This window comes from Malaclemys terrapin, chromosome 6 (assembly GCF_027887155.1).
Source record: "Malaclemys terrapin pileata isolate rMalTer1 chromosome 6, rMalTer1.hap1, whole genome shotgun sequence".
NCBI lineage: Eukaryota > Metazoa > Chordata > Testudines > Emydidae > Malaclemys > Malaclemys terrapin.
Window position 1 is genome coordinate 54,742,812 of NC_071510.1, and position 23,148 is coordinate 54,765,959.

The following is a 23,148-nucleotide window of genomic DNA, read 5'->3' on the forward strand; positions in this document are numbered from 1 at the left end:
CAACCCTTGAGAAGGCCACTTAGGGCTCTGGGGCAAAATCAATATTTGGCCCTGCTAGTAAAGGTAGTTCTATGAGATAAGTATATCTCTATTGTACTCAGACACATGTCTGAACTAGCCTTGTTTGTTTTATTGTAAGCACATTTTTAGGATTTTTCCCCCTCCCACAACAGACATTTCAGCTTTTTGCTATATACACACGAAAAAAAAACCCACAAGAGCTAATTCTCACAAACAATTAATTTTTTTTATTTTAAAAAACATACAGCTCCTTGAAAACAAACCAAGATGCTTCATTAAAACTTTTTTTGCTCACTTAAGGGCCAAAGGCCTTCTAACAAAACACAGATAGTCACAAACCCCACCTTTTAAAAAAAATTTACAGCTACCAAGTTTTATATCGCATGTTTGTCCCCTCACCATTCTCTAACTTAATCCTTTTAGATTTCTTACAAATAGTTTTTTTCTTAAGCAGGGTTCTGTAATTCTTTGTGCAGACTAGACGGTCAATATAACACTCTAAGCAGGCATCTTCCGGTTTGGTCATTTTCTTTAGAACACGGGCAGGGTCTGCACTGAATTGCACAGCATTTATCAAGATCACCCCTTGCGCTAAACGTTCTTGGGTTAGGCACAGACATTGCATACCATAACCTATGGCAACAACAGTGTTTAATAAGCTTTCCAAACACAGCTCAGCACACAGGCCCCGGAGCTTGCAGTTTATATCCACTGAAGTCCAAGTCACACAGTCATGGTGCCTTTGGCCTGGCGCATCTATGACACAGCCCTCACAATCTTCAAAAAGCTTTTCCCTAAGGCAGTGTTTAAGGATAGCATAAACAGCAACGCGTACAATAGTCTGCATGACTTTTTTATGCTCACAACGTGGCCCTGGCTCAGTTAGTTCTATGCCAAGCCGCCTCCTAAACTCCTCATAGCCATCATCCTCAGAGTCCTCTTCAACAACTTGTATTGGCGTTGAGCAAAAACATGGTGGGGCCAGTTCATCTTCGCTGCTTGATGCAACGCTGTCCAGGTCCTCTAGAAAGGCATCGTCGAGCTGTTGAGAAATTTTCAAAAAAGAAAACGTGTAAGCACCCCTCACTGCTTGTTTTTTTTTAATTTACGCAACTCCCCCCCCCGATTCCTAACCCATTACCCACCCCTCCTCGACCGCCACTACTTACCTGAGCGCTGTCTTTTCCGTTCGCCTTGTCCTGTTTCCTCTCAGCAGCCTTTCTATGCCAAGCCTCTTAAACTCCTCATAGCCATCATCCTCAGAATTACCAACCCCTCCTCAATCATCGCTTCTTAAGCATTCATTTACCTGAGCACCGTCTTTTCCGTTCGCCTTGTCCGTCGGTGACTCCCCCAAGCCGCAATCGCCTTCCACCTCTGAGGGGGTGGACAAAGAGACTGCCATGCTCATCGGGCTGTCTCACGAGGGTTTCGGGGTCGGGTTCCGGCGTATCCAGCAACTGCTGGGCCAAAGGGCTCCCCTCCATCGCTCCCTCCTCCTCCTCGGAACTGTCGCTGATGTAGCGCTTTCTCCGCGGATGGTCAAAGACCCTTGGGCCTAAAAAAAATTCCGAAGTTCTCACGGGGGTGGTGAAGGAGTCCATGTTTCCTCTCAGCAGCCTTTCCGCGCTTTCGAAAACACATGTCCTTGGTAAGAGATGTCCGCCTCCTCTGTCTGGTGCTGGGACTTATGGGGTAATGGTGCTGCACTCTGATTGGCGGAGGGCCTTGGGAGGAGTTCTTAGTGGGGTCACACGACTCACTTCTGGAGGGATCACCCCAACCCAGAAGTCACCCTGATTGGTCAACATCTCCTCTCAGGGTGGTCCTGTCGGCACAAAACCCCTCCTGATGGGTAGAGGGTGGTGGTGGGGGAGTTCTTAGAGGGGTCACACGACTCACTTCTGGAGGGGTCACCCCAACCCAGAAGTCACCCTGATTGGTCAACATCTCCTCTCGGGGTGGTCCTCTCGGGACGAAACCCCTCCTGATTGGTAGAGGGTGGGGGGGAGTTCTTAGAGGGGTCACATGACACACCTTGCTTCCGGTCAGGTGGCACCTTGACCCCAGAAGTAATACCCCCATGGGGAGGGACTTCTGGTGACAGGCAGGAGGGGGTCGAGGGGCGGGGCTTAATGGGGTCAAGGGGCGGGGTTGGGGTTTGATTGATGGTAGGGCCCTTATACTACTGTAGACTAACAAACCCACCTCAGAAAGTACATCTGTGGAGAGAATAACCTGCTGGGTGGAGATCAGTAACCTGAAATATGCAACAGGCAGACTAGAGAGGATGACAGAAGCTGTCTTATTCCATAGGAGAATGACACCAACCTTGACACCAGAGACTGGGTCTGTGGCACACTCTGCTGAGGAAAGGAAACACTCTAGAAGTGTAATGTTTTCTTTATCACTCTCACTGCACAGATTATATCTATGGAGATTAGATTTTATGCGCTTTTAAGACTATAAAGCTTATTCAAGCTCTCTCTATTTTTCATAAATCTTGTTTTACTTCAACTTGTGGACTTCTATTTGTTTCATGTCTTGTCTACAGTGGGATTTGAGTCACTAGTGTAGCTATACCAGTGCTAACCCTCTATAGACACAGCTTACTTCAACCTGGAGCCAGTAAGACAGACTGTGGAAATTTCACACAGGCCAGCCTGGAACAGTTAAACAACTGTTAGTCTCTAAGGGCTGGTTTACATGCAGAAGTTGCATCCGTTGAATTTAAATTGATTTAGTTAGAAACTGAATTAAGTTTAAATCAATACAAGCCAGGTTTAAATTGACTTGAGTGTCCACAGAGAGGTTTGCATTAGTTTAACTGAACTGTTTTAAAGTAATACCTTCAGTTTAACTGGTGCAAATGTGTGGGCAAATAAAGCCCAAACAAAGATAGCAATGCAGGAAGGTCTGGAATCTTCTGTTTGTCTGAAATTGTTGGTGCAAAAGGACACAGACTAAGAAGTTCCCGTGAAGTATCAGTTTCAGGGCTGGGGGCCTCATCATGATGCATGAGAAATACACTGTTCTCATCTGTGGTCACAGTGCAAGGGGCATAAGGTGATTTGCATCCTGAAAATACAAAGAGAGAAAAAGAGCTTCTGGCCTCTATTCTCTGGAAGCTATAGTCTCAAGTATCCTAAAAGCAAAGAAAGCAGCCAAGGTCCTGATTCTGCTATCAAACTAAGTTGATGCTGTTATAACTCTATTGACTTCAGCTGAATTATCCCTAATTTGTATTGGTGCAAGTGAGATCAGAATTAGGCCTTTACTAGTGCAAACCATCTACAGTCAGGATCCAAAAGACCAAACTGGAGTATATGGAACTACTTCTTCCCAGCCATTGAAACAGCAAAATCTACAAACAGGAATAAAAGAGAAACAATACGTCACAGATGTTAGTCACATTGCTTAATGTACTTCTGTACAGTGCTCAGATATCACAATGATAAGCACGGTACGAGAACCTATATAGATTAAAATAGAAAGGGACAAAAGTCTCTTCCATGCATGCTGCCTTTTCTAGGGGATGAGATTTCACCCCTAGTACATTCAGGTGAAGTGCTGTTGTTATAGTCATAGCTACAAGCAGCCAGTGACCTAGCTCTTAGAGCATGGAGCTTGCCTTTGTTTTCAGTGAACAATTCACATTGCTCACATCATCCCATTCTCTGAGCACTTTGGACATTTGCTTTCAGACTTTTTAAAATTTGTAATTATAACAGTTAAATGAAATTGAGTGCGCAATCCTGCTTTCAAAGATGCAAACAATCAATCTAGTTTCTGTAGCATCAGGTTTGAAGTTTTTCCTGGCACTTTCTGGAATAGTGAGGTGTGCTACAAGAGTGAACGAACAAACAAACAAATCAGCATGGACTGACCATGAATGCACTACTTAAATCTTCTAGCCTTTTTTTACCTTTAAGAAGTTTGGTATTACTAGTATTGTTGCAAGCCCTTAGCCCACCTATAACATACTGCGGATTGACAGCACTGCAAGTGCTTTTAATGGTATGCAAATGTTCACACCACTACTGTGTTTTCTCCAGATAATGAGACAATAACTTTCACTTCTCTGCATTCTTAACCATCAGAGAACCCTACTGGAAAACCAACTAATATTCCAATACCATGTAGACTGGTGGGACAACTCAAAAAAGTAAAATTAGGTAACAGTAGAAAACAGACAGAAGAGTTCCCCAGTCCAGGGATAAGCAATGTTCTAAGAGTTCTGGCTATAGAGCCAAACCTTCCCAAAGGCATTTTTCTCCTCTGTCTTCTAAATGTAAGGAGAGATGGATGCTGAGCTGAAATTAACCTCTTGTTTACTAGAGACTAGGTATTGTCTCTGTACTGTGTCAGACACTCCCTTTCATATTCTGTCTCCTCCACTCTGCTGTGTTGTCCCTACAGGCAGGAAGGGGCTGGAGGCAGCTGTGGTACAGGGAGCCTTCACCAGGCCAAGCTCCAAGGACGAGGGGGCAGCACTGACAGGTTTGGTGGGAATAGCTGGGGTGGGGGGCAGCCACTGTGTGCGGGGGGGAGAAAAGAACAGGGAGGAGGGTCAGGGCCGGCTCCAGGGTTTTGGCTGCCCCAAGCTGCCAAAAAAAAAAAAAAAAAAATTGCTATCGCGATCTGCGGCGGCAGTTCGGCGGGAGGTCCTTCGCTCCAAGCGGGAGTGAGGGACCGTCCGCCGAATTGCCGCCGAATAGCTGGACGTGCCATCCCTCTCCGGAGCGGCCGCCCCAAGCACCGGCTTGCCAGGCTGGTGCCTGGAGCCGGCCCTAAGGAGGGGTAATAAATCCCAGCAGCTCCAAAGAGGCAGCAAAGTAAACAAAATAGAGTGCACGCCTTGCAAACCAATGTGAACCTAACTACAAGTTTCTGGTTTGGGTAAAGTAGAGTATTAAAACAACCTGACATGCTTAGGCTCAGGCCTGGGTTCAGATTGGCTGTAGTCTGGCTGGGTTTAAGTCAGGCTTTAATTAGACCTAAGATGATCCTGTGCTCATGAAGGTTATATTAATCCACTGGAGCATAAATTCTAGCTAATTATGGATTTAGATGGGCAGCCTGCAGAACTCCATCACTTTTGCAAGAGGTTCAGACTGATGGTGCCCCATAAAAATCAAGTAAGAGTGCTGAACCCAGGTACCAAATATAAGTCTTTGAAAAGTAGAGAAGAGGGAAACACCTAGACCAGGGGTCTCAAACATGCGGCCCGCGGGGTGATTTTCTGCGGCCCGCGAGCCCCTCGCAGCCCCCACGCCCTCTCCCAGTGTTTACCAGAGCGGCCGGATGAGCACCGGGAGCTCCTCCCTGCCTGCCCTGCGCAGCTCCAGGAAGAGGCTGGAATGTGGGGAAGGGGGGGCGGAGGGGCTGTGTATGGCTGTTGCTTGAGGCACCGCCTCCAGCAGCTCCCATTGGCCGGGAACGGGGAACCGCGGCCAATGGGAGCTGCTGGAGGCGGTGCCTCAAGCAACAGAAACGCACAGCCCCTCCGCCCCCCCTTCCCCATGTTCCAGCCTCTTGCAGGGACAGGGCAGGCAGGGAGCCTCCCCTGCCCCCAGTACGCGCCGGGCCAGATCCTGCTCCCCGAACTCCTCCTGCAGCCGAACCCCCTGCCCTGAGCCCCATGCCGTACCCCGACCCCCTGCCCTACCCTGCACCCCTCCTCCACCCCGATCCCCTGCCTCACCCCGCACCCCTCCTGCATCCCAACCCACTGCCCTGAGCCCTATGCCGCACCCCTCCTGTACCCCAACCCCCTGCCGTACCCTGCACTCCTCCTGCACCCTGACCCCTGCCCCGACCCCCTGCCCTGAACCCCCTGCCGCACCCCACACTCCTCTTGCACCCCAACCCACTGCCCTGATACCCCTGCTGCACCCTGACCCCTTGCTGTACCCCTCACCCCTCCTGCTCCCCCCACCACACCCCACACCCGTCCTTCACCCCCTGGGGGCAGGGAGGGGGCAGAGTTGGGGATTTTGGGGAAGGGGTTGGAATGGGGGCAGGGAAGGGGTAGGAAGAGGCGGGACCTCGTGGAAGGGGTGGAGTGGGGGTGGGGCCGAGGGCGGCGGGTGGGGGAAGGTGTCAGTAATGCGGCCCTCGGGCCAATGTACTAGTCCTCATGTGGCCCTCATGGTCATTTGAGTTTGAGACCCCTGACCTAGACCATGAATATTTCTGGCTGCCAGCAAGACAGACTGTATTTCAGTAGGACATCAGCAAAGCCATGTAAATGCCATCTGTGATTAAGAAAGGATGTGGAATAGGAAAATATGTAGTTTGAGATTCTTTGGGAAGGCAACCACATAGTAAATTAGTACACAAATGGGAAAATTGAATTACTATTAGAAATGACAGTCAGAAATGCATACAGGGCACTTGACTTGAACATTGTAGCACCAGCAAAAGGGGCATAAAGTCACCTGGTCAAGTTAAAGTGTCTGATACACTTGGCATACAAGCTTTTACCAAACTTCACTCTGCTCTGCATCACTGTGTGTATGTAATAATGGAAAACGAGCACAGCAAAGATCACCTTGTTTTCAGAAAATCAGTCATTCAGGGGAAATGGCCTCCCTTTTTCCAACTATCAGGGTCTAGAACATCTAACAGCATGTTAGAATTCAGATAGTCTAAAGCCCTGAACTGGGATCGGATTGCGCTATACAGACATTTTAAATCACACTAATAATTACTGTAGGATTGAGCCCCCTACAGAATTACACCCATCTATGTTAATAGACTACACAAAGACAGGAATGTTGAGGGGTATCAATCTGCCTCAGTTTTCCATCATGAACAGACAATGTTCTTTCTTGGGGCTCCTCTGAGTCAAGCTGATGCCGTCAGCCTAAGTCAATTTCAATGTGTAAGCAAAAAGGAAGAAAAGCAATTTCTTCTACAGTGTTCAGAGGTGTAAAAGCAATTCTGGCTATTACATGTAGTGGAGATGGTATTTTCAGTGTCTCCATGGCCTGGCCTAGAAATACAATATTGTCTGGTCTTGCTAAAATGGTGCTAACACATTTCCAAATTTTATCTAATAGTTTTACTTTTGAGCCTATTGTGACAATAAAAAAAAAATCACCATGGAAACTATTGTAAGCTTCTCTCTCCCATCTATGATCTATGCTTTATCTATATTTATTTATAAAATATCAATATTTAATTCACAAAGCTTTATTAATATTAGTATTACAAAGATGTTTTTAGAATAGCCACTGTCAGCATATATAATATCTCACCTTTCCTTCCAAACCTTTTCTTTCTTTTTCTAATTGGATTCCCCCTTACCTTTGTTTTCCCTGTGCTTATGTTTTCAGGAAGTATCATTTTACAAGATTTTTCACTTTAAAATTCTCTTATACAGAGGTCTGATGCTTTGGCAATGGGCAGATGGTGGTGTTATACTATAAATATTAAATCTTCATTAATAAATACAGTATTAGATACTTGCTGATCTGAGCAAATCACTAGTGGCTTGGTAATTTCAGCAAGAAAATTGGTTTCTATTCACATCTACATTTTTAACCACTCACTTGAATTGAGCTATCTACATTATTACATCCACTAGTTAGGGCTTTTATAAGAAGTTCCACAAGTGCTATGCTGTACACAGTAAACTTCACTAGCTGGTTGTTTATCATCAGATGAATTGTATTCTCAATAGAGACTTTGCTGCCAGCAGTCTCCTCAAATATGTTTGTTTATAGCTTCCCTAAATACAACTTTGCAATACATCAGAACATTATTGACTGTTCAAAGCATTATTTGTTGGTGATCTATGAGCCAATACTATTACACTGAAAGTCAAAATCCTTTAGGTTACTGATTCAATAGATGAGTAGCCCTGTACAAAAAGTTTTACTATCAAACTTTACTAATTTTAGTAAGTCTATAGTCCATAAACCTTGTAAATGAGAAGGTGATTGGGAAATGAGCTTTCGGGGTCTTTACTAATTAGCCCATTCAAGCAGAGCACCACTCAAAAGTTAGCTATAAATATCTTTTTTAGGACCAGAAAGAAATTAAACAGGCTACTGGCTGGGTTCCTTTTAAGAAGACAAATACAAAATCTGAAGTGGGCATGCAGAGCAGAGGTATAAAAATGGCTACTTGTATCAAGCCCCTGGAAATAATTATTCACCAGACTTTTAACAAGCAGTTTAGGATTATTATTAGTTCATTGTTGGCAATGTATTTGGTTCTTTGTACTGGCTTCACATTTTGTGAGTCAAGGAAGGTGCACACACATTTCTTATGCTATGGCATGCAGACAAGAAGTTAGAGCTCTCTACCAATGTGACATATAGAGCTAGCCTTGACTAAAATTTTTCATTTATAACTTAGTAATTACTAAGTGACAAATAGCTTTTTGGAACTTGAAAATGACAAAACTATTAAACTTGCATGTCTACATGCCATAAACCCCACATGATTTGGATGCATCGGGCGGGGGGGAGGGGGGGAAGAGGGGGAGAGAGAGAAATGGAACATTTTTTGCCCTTCTGTCCCTAATCAGCCCTGATATATACAGTAACTTTGACAGATGCTGGAAGGTGGAGAGCCCTGAAAATATACAGAATTTTTCTGGCTAGAAATAGTACAAGAGCTTCTTTCTGGTACAATATAGACCCTTTGAGATGATTTTATACAGCCCATGATGTTGTTTCCTCCAAATATAACAACTTTTTTAACTGCTTATACTACTGTAGCTGCTCTTTGATAGTTACCATATATATGAAATATTTGTGTGAGGAAATTTTATTTCTTCATTTAATGCCCATCCATCTTTTAGTTTAATTTCACATTTCCTCTTTTCATGCAACTCCCCCTCCATTATTTTTACAGCCTCTTATTTCTGTTCCTTGCAAAGCCATATATACTGTCTTGACTTTCACTTGCAATATCTTCCTAACTGCTCTACATTTTTGATCATTGTGTCACTGGAAGCCCTAATGTCCTGCTGTCCTCCTTTGAAGCCATGGAAGGTAGAAAGCTGAAGGTGGTCTTGCTGGAGAAGAGGACACAGCAGAAAAGTCAAAGAAGAAGGAGTAAAAGCATTCCCAAAGATGGATTTTTTGGAAACAGGAGCTAGAAGTGAATTCTTGAAGTAGAGGTAAAGGAGTCAAAGCAGAGAGAGTGGTTAAAGATGACAGGGATGAGAGAAGAAGTGCAGGAGGGCAGGATGAGGGAAACAATGGATTGAAAGGCCAAGTTAAAGTATTCCATGCAGATTGGAAAAGGGAAGTCTCTGATTCTAAAATTGGAGTGGGAGTGGTGGTGCAGGAGTTCATGATAAATAGGGTGAGACAAATTGGATTTATTTAATTCCCTGGAGATTGTCCCAGCATAGCCACCATATTTGTCCTAGGCCAAGCCACTTCACAGCCCCTGCTAGAGGGGGCCTGGCTGGAGTACTACTGTGCTCTTTTCTTCCTTCAACTTCTGGAATGGCCCTAGGGGCTCTTGGCAGCTGGGATAATTTGAAGCAGCTTTGTGGCTGCTCTAAGTTGTCGGCCTGGAATCTGGGAGCTGCAAGTTGCTTAGACCCACCTTTTCCTCTCATCCCCATAACTACACCAAATGTATTTTGGCCACAGCTGAAGACCTAAACCAGTATCAAGAGAGAAAGTCAATCTAAAGATGGAAATCAAGAAATGTTAGGAAAAGGAACAGAGAAGGAGGGCCATGGTGATTGGTAGGGAAACTGAATTGCCCAGAGGTGGACAGTGATCAAGGTGAGAGAAGCCAGAGCCAGGCATTGAAAGGCATTTAGAAAGGGAAACAAAGAGACCAATAGGCCTAACTTTGATAGCTTATTCCAGTATCTTTCCAGGTATTAAATCAGTCCATTTGTAAGTACCTAAAAGATAACAGAGTTATGAGAAATAGCCAATATGGATTGGTCAAGAACAAATCATGCACAAAACAACCTAATTTCCTACTTCAACAGGGTTACTGGCCTAGTGGATGGGAGAGGAGCAGTAGATGTGATATCTTGAATTTTAATTTTAAGGCTTTTGAGACAGTCCCTCATGTCATTCTCATAATGAAACTAGGAAAATGTAGTCTAGGTAAAACTGCTATAAGGTTGGTGCAAAACTGGTTGATGAACTGTACTGAAAAACAGTAGTTATTGATGGTTCACTGTCAAGCTGAGGGGATGCATCTAGTGGGGCCATGCAGGAGTCTGTTCAGGGTATGCTCCGATTTAATATAGTCATTATTGACTTAGATAATGGAGTGGAGAATATGTTTATAAAATCTGTAGAATGACACCAAGTTTAGAAAGTTTGCAGCAATTTGAAGTACGGGTTTAGAATTCAAAACAATCTTGACAAATTGGATAACTGGCCTGAAATCAACAAGTGCAAGTTGCCAACTTTCTAACTGAACAGAACCAAACACACCCTTAAGCCACCCCTTCTCTGAGGCTCCACCCTGCTCACTCCATCCCCCCTCCCTCCATCGCTCGCTCTCCCCCATCCTCGCTCACTTATTTTCACGGAGCTGGGGCGGGTCCCTTTTTGACCGGGTGTTCCAGTTGAAAACTGGACACCTGGAAATCCGGGGGGGAGGGAGGAGAAATCAAAAGCACAACTACAAAATGGAGAATAACTGGCTAGGTGATAGTATTGCAGAAAAGGATCTGGGGGGGTATAGTGGTTCACAAATTAAATACAAACCAACAGTGTGATTCAGTTGTGAAAAAGACTAATATTCTGGGGTGTTTTGACAAGAGTGTTGTATATAAGGGCACATTTTCACTGACAATGTTAAAGTGCTGCCGCGGCAGCGTTTTAACGTGGCTTGTGTAGTCGCGACACAGTGCTGGGAGAGAGCTCTCCCAGTGTTCTTAAAAAAAAAAAAAATCCATCTCCATGAGGGGCATAGCCACCAGCGCTGGGACAGTGACTTCCAGCGCTGGTGCACTGTCTACACTGGCACGTTACGGCGCTGAAACTTGCAGTGCTCAGGGAGGTGTTTTTTCCACACCCCTGACCCTGCCAGCAGATAGGGGATCTTGGGGGACAACTACTGCACTGGAGGGGTGCAAAATAAACTTTATTAAGAACATGCAAAAACAGGGAAAATTCAATAGTGAGGGGTACGGGGTTTGTTAAGGTAGACAATTGAGGATGGGTTTCTTTTAGTAAATAGGATAGGGGGTTTCAATAGTGGGGTACAATACAGTGGGGTCCAGTTGGTAACCAATTAACACTGAAGTATAAATGTAACAGGTAGCTAACAGTTCCTATGTAAAGGGTGTGTCACAGCAGCATATAACCAACTAACAGTTATGGGTAAAATGTGTTAAATAACCAACAACTCTAGGTAAAAATATGTCACAGTGGTGTAAATGTAAAATGTGAGGTGTGTTAGAGAGAAAAAGGGTAACCAATGGGGTTTTATGCTAGACTTCAGTAATACAATTGAGGTTTGGCAGCAGCAGGAGCGGGGTGAGCATGTGGGGGAAGGGATTAAAAGAGAGAGAGAAAGGCAGTGGTAGAGGAGTGAGGTTGGGGGATGGGGGAAGAGGAGCACGTGGTGGAGCAGAGACCAAAGGCAGAGGCGCTGCGGAGGGAGATTTAAACTCAGGGAGACACAGAGAGCAGACAGGCTGCAAGTTTAAACAGCAGAGAGACTGCAATGAGTGACTGGGGAGCTCGGGGGAGACATGGGCAAGCTCGGGGGGTGGGGTTTTAGGGCAGCGGGAAGACAGACTTAACCACAATTATACAGAACACAGTAAAATCTTATCTATGATCTAACTTAACCAAGACTACACAAATTAGCAAGTAACCGAACACAATGCAACAATTTTTTTAAACCTAACTTACAGAGCCACAACACAAACAATTCTTTAAACCTAACTTAACCACAGCTATGTAAAATAAAATTACAACTTATCTAGACTAAGAACCTGATTCTAATAGGTGCACCTTACACTATGCCACTTCTTTGATCGGGAGGGGGAGCAGTTCCGGAGGGCAGAGTGGTGTGTGCCCAGGGTACAGCCCCGGTGGGGGGAGGGGGGGGTTAACTAGTGGTGGCTGCAGCAGTGGGGTGGCTGCAAGCCGGCAACCCAGGATACAGTCCAGGAAGGCACAGCCTAGCAGCGGCACAGGCTTATTTCCAGCAGCAAAGGCGCTGCGGAGCAAGAAACAGATTACAGATACAGACCAAGGAGTTAGCTTGGGTCTGTTTGCTGGGGAAACAAGGCCAGCAGCTAGGACAGGGGGAGTTTGCAAGAGGGAGTTCTTACCAATCCCCAGGACAGCAGCATGCACAGAGACAGGAACGGCAGTAGCATCGGAGGATGATCAGAGAGGACTCGATTCACTTACAATAATCAGGAGATCTCCAGGCACAAATTTTGTTGTTCGTGGGAGGGGAGTTCAAAACGGGGGTACACTCAAAAACAAACGAGAGCGGGGAGAGGGCCCCCCAAAGACCCCTAGCTGATCAAACCAGGTGGCAAAGCAAGGACCTTCTCCGAGGTCTGCTCAGAAAATGTCCGGCTTTAAAGGCAAACTCAGGCAGTTTCCCACCAGTACTTTTGATTGGCTCCTCTTGATACAGGGGAGGAGAGAAGGCAAGGAAAGGCTGCAGGTAAGCATAGGCATGCCTGGGCATGTTCTGAGCCACAGGTATGACTCATATGCTTAATTAGTTGGCCACTTCAGGTCTTGCATTTCTGGGCAGCGCCCCGCACACCGAGCCCGGGTCTGAACAAAGGAACCAAACAAAGAAGCAAGAAGCCCCCTCCCTAGGCAGAGCAATGGCTCCAGTTAGTCTGTACAAGCCATTCCTAGGAATAGGGCTGTGACTTTAGTTAGCACAATGGCCGGGAGGGGCGGCCACACAGGACAAACAGAAAGGAGAGGGGAAAAAGGAATGCAGCAGGGGGACAGCTGTAACAGACAACCCTGAGCGAGAAAGTTGCAGCACTGTAAAGTGCCAGCATAGACAAGTCTGAAGACATGGGAGGTAATCATCCTGCTCTACTCAGCTGTGGTGTGGCCTCAGCTGGAGTACTATATCCAGTTCTGGGGCACCACACTTTAGGAAAGATGTGAGAAATTGGAGGGAGTCCAGAAGAGACTGACAAAAAACAATAAAAAGTTTAGAAAACCTGGCCTATGACAAAGGTTTAAAACCGGGCATATCTAGTCTTGAGAAAAGACAACTGGGGGCGGGGGGAAGGAGGGCAGACTTGATAACAGTTATAAAGAGGACAGTGTCCAAGTGCTCTTATTTGTCCACTGAAGGTAGAACAAGAATGAATTGGGTTAATTTGCAACAAGAGAGATTTAGATAATATGTTAGGAATTTTTTCTAACTATAAAAGATTAGTTAAGTACTGGAATTGGCTTCCAAGGAAGGCTGTGGAAACCTTGTCACTGGAGGAATTTAAAAACACGTGGTCTAGGTATACTTGGCCTTATCTCCGTACAGGGTGCTGGACTAGATGACCTCTCAAGGGCCCTTCCAGCACTAAATTTCTATATTGAAGCCAAGGACAACAGAGAAAGGACACTACTGAGAGAAATTAGATTTCCTCTCCAACAAAAAGTGGGCTGTGCTCCTTTGCTTACCAAAAAAGTTAGAGCTGATAGTTGGTCTCAAATCATCAAGAAAATGGTATATCCTTAAAAAAAAAAAAAAAAAAGTATAACCTAGTTCCCGCCACATAAAAATACAGGGTATTTTACAAACTATGCATAAAAAGCAGTGTTGAGGAAAGGCATTATTAAGAATAGAGAACATCTACAAAGGGACTTTAAATTCCCAGAGATACCAGTTTTAAACCATCGACAAATGAACTGTGTTCCATAGAATTGGTGGATACTTTTAAAAGGACAACTGCAAACAAACACTCTCAGATAATCAGCCAAAGGAGAAGAAAAGGATTAGTTAAAACCCAAGAGGTCATTATTTATTTTCTGTAGTAAAAATACCTGCAATGAAGCACCCATCTCCTTGGGATTGACAGAAAGAGAAAACACAACAAGAGCTAAAATGATTAGCAGTTTGAAGGGAGAAAATGACAGCCTGCAGAAGTCAACTACAAAATAGCCAGCTTAGAACTCTGTCTTTCTCACATTTAAAGCCTAAACAACAGAAGGGCATGCTGGGAAAAAGCTACACCCAATCAAAAGATAGCTCCTAATTGTAGTTCGTCAGTGATCAGGAATATTAAGTCTTTGTCTGCATTAGGAATTTTTTTTTAAACTTTCTACAGTTAATACCACTTAGGGTGACCAGATGTCCTGTTTTTATAGGGATAGTCCTGTTTTTTGGGACTTTTTCTTATATAGGCGCCTATTACCCCCTACTCCCTCACCTTTTTTTTCCCACAGTTGCTATCTGGTCACCCTAATCTTCAGTGCTAGCAATGTTGGAAATCCTAATGTAGATAGGTCTAATCATGCTTAAAATGGTTGCAGACGTGACAGCCTTGCTTTGAATGGGGTTAGAGCACACTAGTGCTCCCAACATCTCTAACCCTGTTGCAATTGAACTAGAGTCAGCAACAGTTGGAAATTGTTATAAAGTGTCCTTAGTATAGCCAGAGCCAAATCCTGTTAGTACATTTTGCGGGGTAAGAATCTGAGGTTCCCATAGCCAAAGTTGATGTTTTGGGATATACATGTCCCTCCTTTGTGGTGTTTTGCTCTAGTATTATACAGTATATAGTATTTATAGTATTTTACAGAATAAAAACTGCAGATTGCTTTGACACAACATAGTATACTTCAAGAACAGATAGAAGATATCACCACATTCTCACATTACCTACTGATCCAACATATGGACTAGAATTGGCACATCATTAATGTGAATGTGTGTTAAATAAAGTTACCTGAAATAATATTTTGCAAACCTTTCCCCAGATTAATATGTTGGAAACAATGTGGAGATCAGTTTTGGATCCCCAGTCACACTGAACAATTCCTCAAAGATAGTCACCCAACAAATATATCCGAACTTAGCCCCTTGTCCTGCAAAAGAGCTCCATTCCATTATTTCCATGGGGTTCCATCCATATGGGTCCAGTTCCAGGATTGGAGTCTCATTAAGGATATTGTAGAAACCAATCCTGTTAGACCTGCTATTGCTGTTAACAGGGTTCCTCACCAAGCAAGCAACATGGGAAAAAAAGCAGCAGGCTTGTAGTCCGGCTACTGAGTAACTTCCAGTCTGAAGCCACAGTTCAATGAGAAGGGAGAAGAACTCTCTTTTTTCCATCACCACTTGTACATATTGAACAATGGTGTTTGAGGGGATATGGAAAGTACTGATGCAGAAGCTGACTCAGGGGCTTAAGAAAAGGGCCCAGAAAACTATCCTTTTGTGTTGCTTCCATTGTATAGGTAGGCCTGTCTCGTTTGAGGTAGTTGATCATCTTCCAAAATGGATACCATCTAAATTAGATATTTCTTGTTACAATCCCTATGAATGAGAAAACAAGTGCAATCATAAATCAGGCCTAATAAATATACACCTTTTACTACAAGAAGCAGTTTCAGCTAAAGCAGACACTTCATGAAAGTAGCTGAAGGACTCTCAGCGTGGGCTGTGTGCCAAATAAATGTCTATTAAAAAATATATTAAGATGATGTTAAAAAGAAAAAAAGTGAACAGAGTTTGAGCATAGAAGTTTCTGGTTATCAGGGAATAACGTACAGATTATCGAGGGTGCAAGTTTGGTTTAAGATCAGGTGGCATAAGGAATACATAATCTGTAATATCCCCGATTGGGGGTAAAAGGTTGATGGGTCAAAGTACAGGCATTGAGATATGACGGTATGAAGTTCATAGAGTGGCTATGTTCGGGTGTGGAGTATAATGAATGGATATGATGAGGAGGATGGATTGACCCTCATTTGGTGAGATTTAATGTTCAGCGAGTTTATGGTTCCAGTTCATATGATCCAACGGAGAAGGTCACTTGGTCCCTTTCTTGTAGTGGGAGAACAATGTCACTCTGGCTCATGCCTCCTGGTACTGTTGGTGGCCGGTGATGTGCTCGATGTAGATGTCCCTGGACCATCGGATGGTGTCCGAGATCATGAGGAGCCGCATGAGCGGTGCGTAGCGTCGACTGATCCTGCAAATCTGCAGCACACGCCCGTTGCAGGGGTCCCAGGCGACCAGGGCTCCGACAATCAGGGCGTCCATCTGCACCTCGTAGCCCTTTGCTCTCAGGGTGTCAGCCAAGGGGGTGTACTTTTCCAGCTTACGAGCTCGAGCCTCGCAAAATGCTGGGGTCCTGTTCTCAAAGGAGACGGTGACGTCGATGAGGATGATCTTTTTCTGGGCCTCGTCGGTGATGACCATGTCAGGTCGTAGCTGGCTGTCGGTACCAGGGATGGTGCAGTTCACAGAGATCTCCCCCAGGCATGGTGTGATGGCTTTCACCAGGCGGTTCTGGATGGCATTGTGGCACAGCTGCCAGGCTCTGGAGTGGGATTTGCAGCTGCACAGGACGTGGGGCAGGGTCTCGTTGGAGTAGCCGCACTTCCTGCAATGCTTGTCTCGGTTCCCGTGGTGGGTGGACCACCAGTCGGCGAAACGGGTGAAGCCGCCCGCAGCGAGGAAGTGGTTGCTGGCATCCTACTTGCTGGTCAACTCAAAGGCTTTACCTTGGTCTGGTTTACGCTTCAGGGTTTCCACGTACAGCGACTGGATGTCAGCCTTTATAGCTTTGAGGTAACATTTATTTTTTACTATACAACTCTATGGGCCAAAGGCAGTCCTGGTGCATGCAGGCACTTCTCCACTTATTTCAGTAGAGTTGCATCAACTTAAAGCAGGGCTGAATTTGACATGGCACATTGCTTTGTTTGGCACTACACTGTCAAAGCTGTAACAATAACTGGATAACAATGACTGCTCATCTGACAGGATACATTCAAAGAAATAGGAAGTAACCTTTGTACTGCTAAAATGATCAATGGTGTATAAAAGAAACAATACGCATTAAATCTACTGATTGGACCCCATTCAGTTCTTGGCTGGCAAAGTGCAACTAGTGCACACTTCTGTCTTTAAAATTAGACACCTAGGAGGATATGTATTGTGAGTGGCATTGCTGGTGTTGGCTTATGCTACATCAAGTGCAGTACTGAGTGGCTGGTAGGCGACTTTCCATAGAAGGATGGAATATGTTATGCATAAAGTGCCCAAACATCAAGGGTCACCCAGAAACTGTTCTTCATTGTGAAGATTTCTCATGCATTCAGTCAGTGCAGGGCTGTGCAAGAGCAGCATCACGTTTAGTGGGCTAGTTACAGAGACTAAAATCTGTCCTGCTGGTCCCCCTTGTGGAAAACTGGTACATACACCTCAGTGAATTCAGATGGCAGCATAGGTATTATTCCTCCAAAAACTTCCACCCTCAAAGATGTCTGGTTTATCATTCTATTATGCATTTTTAAAGGCTATCCAATGACCAGTGTTCCCAAGTAGCTTGATACAAATCCAGGTGGTTGAGCTGGTGCAGACACTCCCATTTATTATCTGCAGGACAGATAATATTATTATAAATAAATAATAATTTATTTATAATTTATAATAAAAATAAATAAAAAATAAAATTTATAATAATAAATTTATTATCTGTTAGGCAACTGTTAAACTGAATGGTGGAAGTACGTTGGGAGAACTTTAATTTACACACTGAGTTCAGTCACCTTTACAACTCCTTATGTGCTGCAGAAGTTCCACTGCCAGAAAAGGTGGGCCAATCAATTTGTATAATCTCAGGGCCTTTTACAGTGTGCCTGCCACAACCACCCACCTGACAAAAATGATTTAGATCACAGTTAAGCTAGCAATTAATTCCATCAGTTTACACTTGTATGACTCAATGAATTATTTTGCTTTTGTCTAACTCATTACACCAACCTTTACCCAAGTGATTATTGAGCCAATGTGTTTTTTCAAGTAACTGTGGTGCGGCTGTAAGCATTCTGGGTCTCAACATGGAATCTTCCTCTTACTCCAACTCAGACTTTAAAAAGTTAGTCTATAAACTCCAGCGATTGGTAAACATGCTTTGCCTAAATCTGAACATTAAGCATCTAACAATTTGAGCCCAGTTCTAATATCACCAGCTTTGCATTTTACTAAGTGGAGACTGAAAAAAAATAAAAAAAAAAAAACAAGAAGAGAGTGGGGGAGAGAGAAATTCTAAAAGAATGACTAAATAAATGTGGCATATATACTGTAGACAAGGTGCCTACTTGTGGCAGTCCAGGGTTGAAGGATGGTATTCTAATCTCATAGCCAGACTTTCCTTTAAAATGTGTTGGTTTGTGAACATTTGAGATTTTTGTCCTAATTCAGGAGGATAAAAATGTTCAAACTCTTACAAAAGATAGGAAAACTGTTCCCCAACCAGTTCTAACATACATAAACAACTGATATTAACAAGATCAGATTTAATCATTTAAAAAGTATGAATGCATCAAAAGCAATAGAATTTTGTTTCCTTTATTTGCTGTTTAAGATCACTGTAAACATTCAAAAGAACTGAATTTTTTGTAGCTTTACCCAAAAAAAGCATGAAAAAGTAGAGTTACTGGACATGCACAGTAGATATATTTTTTTAAATGTCCAGTATCAAAAGTTTAATACCTGCAGGACATATATTACAATAAGAACTATGCCAGGTACAGGTAAATTACTTCTATTAATTTAAAATAATAGCATTTGTGAGAAGAAAGTCAATACATTATTTTATTTTTGCCATTCAAAGATAGAAGTCAAACCAATATTCTAGCAGTTTTGAAAAATAGTGGATATTCCCTTGTTCATACTGTGAATGAGTCAACTTATAGCACAATTATTATTTCTGAAACCATTTATACAAACGATATCCCAAAATACTTCATAGAATTATATGATATACTGCACCACTTCCTTGCCCCGACCCTGGGAGGCATGGAACCAGCTACGTTGCCTTTATGCAACCTGAGGATTCCACTGTGAAAGGAAAAATGCTCAAATGACCCTTCAGGGCAGCTTTCTTCCTGGTCATCACTTACTCTACTGTGAGAGTAGAGACTTATAATTTGGTAGCACTTTACACAGGTGTAAGTGACTGCACAATGTGCAAAGCAGTAGGGAATCTGGCCCAAGATGTCTGTGACAATAGATTTGTATTATATTGGTACCAAACTCTGGCCGTTTCTTGATTTATCTAGGGCATAAGCTTTTGGTATATGATGTAATCTACATAGTTTCTGTGGGTTTTAAAATTTTAACAAATTCAATATTAGGAAGAGTTGGATCCCTTTGTTTCTCTCACACAGGGTACGTCTTCACTACCCGCCGTATCGGCGGGTAGCAATCGATTTATCTGGGATCGATATATCGTGTCTCGTTAAGACGTGATATATCGATCCCTGAATGCGCTCACCGTCGACTCTGGAACTCCACCAGAGTGAGCGGCGGTAGCGCAGTCGACAGGGGAGCTGCGGCTGTCGATCCCGCGCCGTGTGGACCCCAGGTAATTTGTTCTAAGATACTTGGACTTCAGCTACGCTATTCACGTAGCTGAAGTTGCGTATCTTAGATCGATCCCCTCCCCTAATGTAGACCAGCCCACAGAGAGAGAGAGCTGACAATGAGATGAAGCACAGTAAACACCTTGGAAAAGTAGCTTCTTGACCTACTATTGGAAATCTACAGAGACTTTTTCCATAAAAATAATGCCTAATAGTTCCCAACTTCCACACCCTCCCCCACCTGAATTTTGATATAGTTGCCCAACTCATTGTGCTAGGGCATGGGTGGGCAAACTTTTTGGCCTAAGGGCCACATTGGGTTTCGTAAATTGTATGGAGGGGCAGTTAGGGGAGGGGGTCGTGGCCCAGCCCCCACTTCCTATCTGCCGGCCCTCCCGGGACTCCTGCCCCATCCAACCCCCCTGTTCCCTGATGGCCCCTCTGGGACCCCTGCCCTATCCACACACCCTCGTTCCCTGTCCCCTGACTGCCCCTGGACCCCCGCTACTCCGTCCAACCCCTCCTCTCATTCCTGACAGCCCCCCTGGGACCCCTGCCCCATCCAACCACCCCTTCAGGCCAGGCTCTGCAGCTGCACTGCCCCAGGAGCTCACAGCCCCGCTGCCCAGAGCATTGCGCCGGAGCGAGCAAGCTGAGGTTGCAGGCAAGGAGGAGGGGGAACAGCAGGGGAGGGGCCTGGGTGAGGAGCTCGGGCGCCGGGCAGGACGGTCCCGCGGGCCGGATGTGACCCACGGGCCATAGTTTGCCCACCCCTGTGCTAGGGCAACACTTTATGTTTACCCAGCTTTCATCAGCAGACACAGAGGAATATTGCACTGCAATTTCTTCTTTATTGCACACAACAGCAGCAAACAAAAGTGTGCACAGATAAAAACAGAGCACTGGGTCTGTAACAATGATCAATTTCACAATATAAAAACAAAGAATGACCTTAGCCTGGCTTTTCAGAACAGGCAAAGTACATACTTCTGTTCCCTCTGAGGTCTTTTAGACGTAAGCATTTTCAGACCCATAATTCCCAACACGCACAGCTCTATTATTGGTCCCACTGATGAATCTGTAGTAAGCAAAGCTCAGGTCTCCATGCTTATTCAAGACAGCTATATCAATACAAAACAGTTTTATTTATTTTTGCAATGAAGATATAGCTTGAGTTGCTTGCAGTAACACTATTGTGTTCATTTGTATGTAACAAGTCACTCTTTACTGAGTTGAGATACTGATGTGTATTTTTAAGCATTTTATTGATTTAAATACTCAATTGCTTTTTGATTTTTCTCTATTTTAATGTTCACAGTTGCAGGAATATATTGGGAACTCAGGAAATATTATTTAATGGCAGTAGACACTGAGATTCAAAAAGTTAAAACTTTATAACCATTAGAACTCAAGTTGTCAATATTATATCAAAATATACAAAGTAAATATCCTTAAAAATTCAAACCAATAAGTTTTCAAGTAGTGTTTTTCTTACTTTGCCTATCTATAAATTTCATTTATTGATAGAAATATTTTCTCATTTGTGTGTATGATTTACATTTACAGATAAAAGTCTAATTCTTCCAAGCCTATGTATGACCAAGTGACTGTTATCCAATAAATATTAACCATTTAAGTTATTCAAAATAGGGTTACCATATTTAACAAATTAAAAAAGAGGACCCTCCACGGGGCCCTGGCCCTGCCCATTTCCCACCCCCAGCCCCGCCCCAACTCCGCCCCTTCCCTGCCCCAACCCCGCCCTAACTCTGCCCCTCCTCCCTCCCACTCCCAGCCACGCGAAAAGGGCTGCCCGAGCGCTACCGGCTTCACGGTTTGCCGGGCAGCCCCCAGAACCTGCGCCTCCGGGCGGCGCTTCCCCAGCACAGCTGGAGCCCAGGAGGGGAAGCGCCCAGCCGGGGGCGCAGGGTCTGGAGGCTGCCTGGCAAACCATGAAGTCGGTAGCGTTTGGGCTTCGGGCAGCCCTTATGCCTCCGGACCCTGCGCCCCCGGCCGGGCACTTCCCCTCCCGGGCTCCGGCGGCACAGGGTCCGGAGGCATGGGGCTGCCCAAAGCCTGTAGCGCTCGGCTCTTAAACAGAGCCGAAGAGTCGGGGAGGAGCAGAGCCGCTGCAGCCAGAGGCTCTGCTCCTCCCCTGACTCTTCGGCTCTGTTTAAGAGCCGAGCTGCCCGAGCGCTACCGGCTTCGGGCAGCCCCCATGCTTCCGGACCCTGCGCCGCCAGAGCCCGGGAGGGGAAGTGCCCGGCCAGCAGCTGGGGTCCGGAGGCAAGGGGGCTGCCTGAAGCCCATAGCGTTTGGGCAGCTCGGCTCTTAAACAGAGCCGAAGAGTCAGGGGAGGAGCAGAGCCGCTGCGGGAGGGGAAGTGCCCGGCCGGCATTGATTGCCGAAAAGCCGGACATGTCCGGGAAAAACCGGACGTATGGTAACCCTATTTAAAATGAAACTTTCAACTAACAAGTCCATTTTCCCCCATATGTAAGCCATCCTGCTTTGTTAGTATTAGCCATTTTCAGAGCGTCTAGAATATTTTGCAGCCCTGGAGACAGTGCATCATTTCATCCCTTTGTCTATTTTTCTTATTATAGCATGTGTCACCAATACAGTATACAACTTTTTTTGGGAAAGCTGTTGTGTTTAGTACAACTACAACTAAGAATAAACTAATTGCCACGGTCATCAAAAATGCTGGAAGTCTACACTAGAGCCTTACTGGTGCAATTGAACCAGTGATAAAACTAGTGGGAATTTTTTCCCTTAAATTCCTTAATAGAGACATGTCCTGAATCATGATGCCAATAATCAAAACCATTAGGACATTGCATCTGTGCTTTCAATAACAATTTAATTAAGCTCTAATTTACTTTTTTTCCCCACTACTGCTTGTTGAAGGTATGGTGAGTGAGGTAATATCTTTTATTGGACCAAGTTCTGTTGGTGAGAGAAAGAAGCTTTCAAGCCGCACAGAGCTGTCTCTCTCAACAACAGAAGATGGTCCAATAAGAGATATTACCTCATCCACCTTGTCTCTCTAATATCCTGGGACCAACATGGCTACTGCTACACTCTATACATGTTGAAGGTATGTTCAGTTGCCTCTGCTACCAGGATAATTCGTCCTGCATAATCACACATGGAAATGACAAGTCATAAAGTGGTAAAAACAAAAAGAAGTGAGTAAATTAACCTAAACTCCATCATCCCCAAATAAGAAATAGGTAAACTTAATTTACCCTTCACTACTTTACTGGAAGTGACCCCTCTCTGGGAAGAGAAAGCTTGGAACAAGGAGAGTGAGGGAGTAGAGTTGGGAACAGCAAAAAGGAAAAGAAAGAACTAGAGAGAAGAAACAAGGAAGAGAGGAGATCTGAAAAGGAAGGAGGAATAGAGAATTTATCAGAGTTTCGAGTAAGGAAAGGCATCTTTACATGATACACAAAGTCCCACATGAGACATAGAAAGCCCAGTGATAAAAGAGAGGAGCCATATGATTTAAGAAGTTTTGCATTGGTCTTGTTCCCCACATGCCCACTTGCTCCAGTTATCAAACTCACTTCATTTTCCTGTGCAT

At 44.5% G+C, this 23,148-nt stretch overlaps 1 protein-coding gene across 6 annotated transcripts; it reads right to left on the reverse strand.

The window, feature by feature from the left end:
* Positions 1-233: 233 nt before the first annotated feature.
* Positions 234-23,148, reverse strand: LOC128839849 (uncharacterized). Of its 6 annotated transcripts, XM_054033180.1 has the most exons (4): positions 12,308-12,541; positions 2,871-3,385; positions 1,331-1,579; positions 234-1,063 (listed from the first exon to the last, which is right to left on the reverse strand). In XM_054033180.1, exons 3-4 carry the CDS (start codon positions 1,430-1,432, stop codon positions 386-388), a joined length of 780 nt encoding a protein of 259 aa, XP_053889155.1. In that variant the 5' UTR covers positions 1,433-1,579; positions 2,871-3,385; positions 12,308-12,541; the 3' UTR covers positions 234-385. The 6 variants fall into 6 exon arrangements, with proteins under 6 accessions (XP_053889155.1, XP_053889153.1, XP_053889156.1 ...); XM_054033178.1 differs by lacking the exon at positions 12,308-12,541 and adding an exon at positions 23,132-23,148 and having other exon boundaries at positions 1,331-3,385; XM_054033181.1 differs by having other exon boundaries at positions 1,331-3,099; positions 12,390-12,541.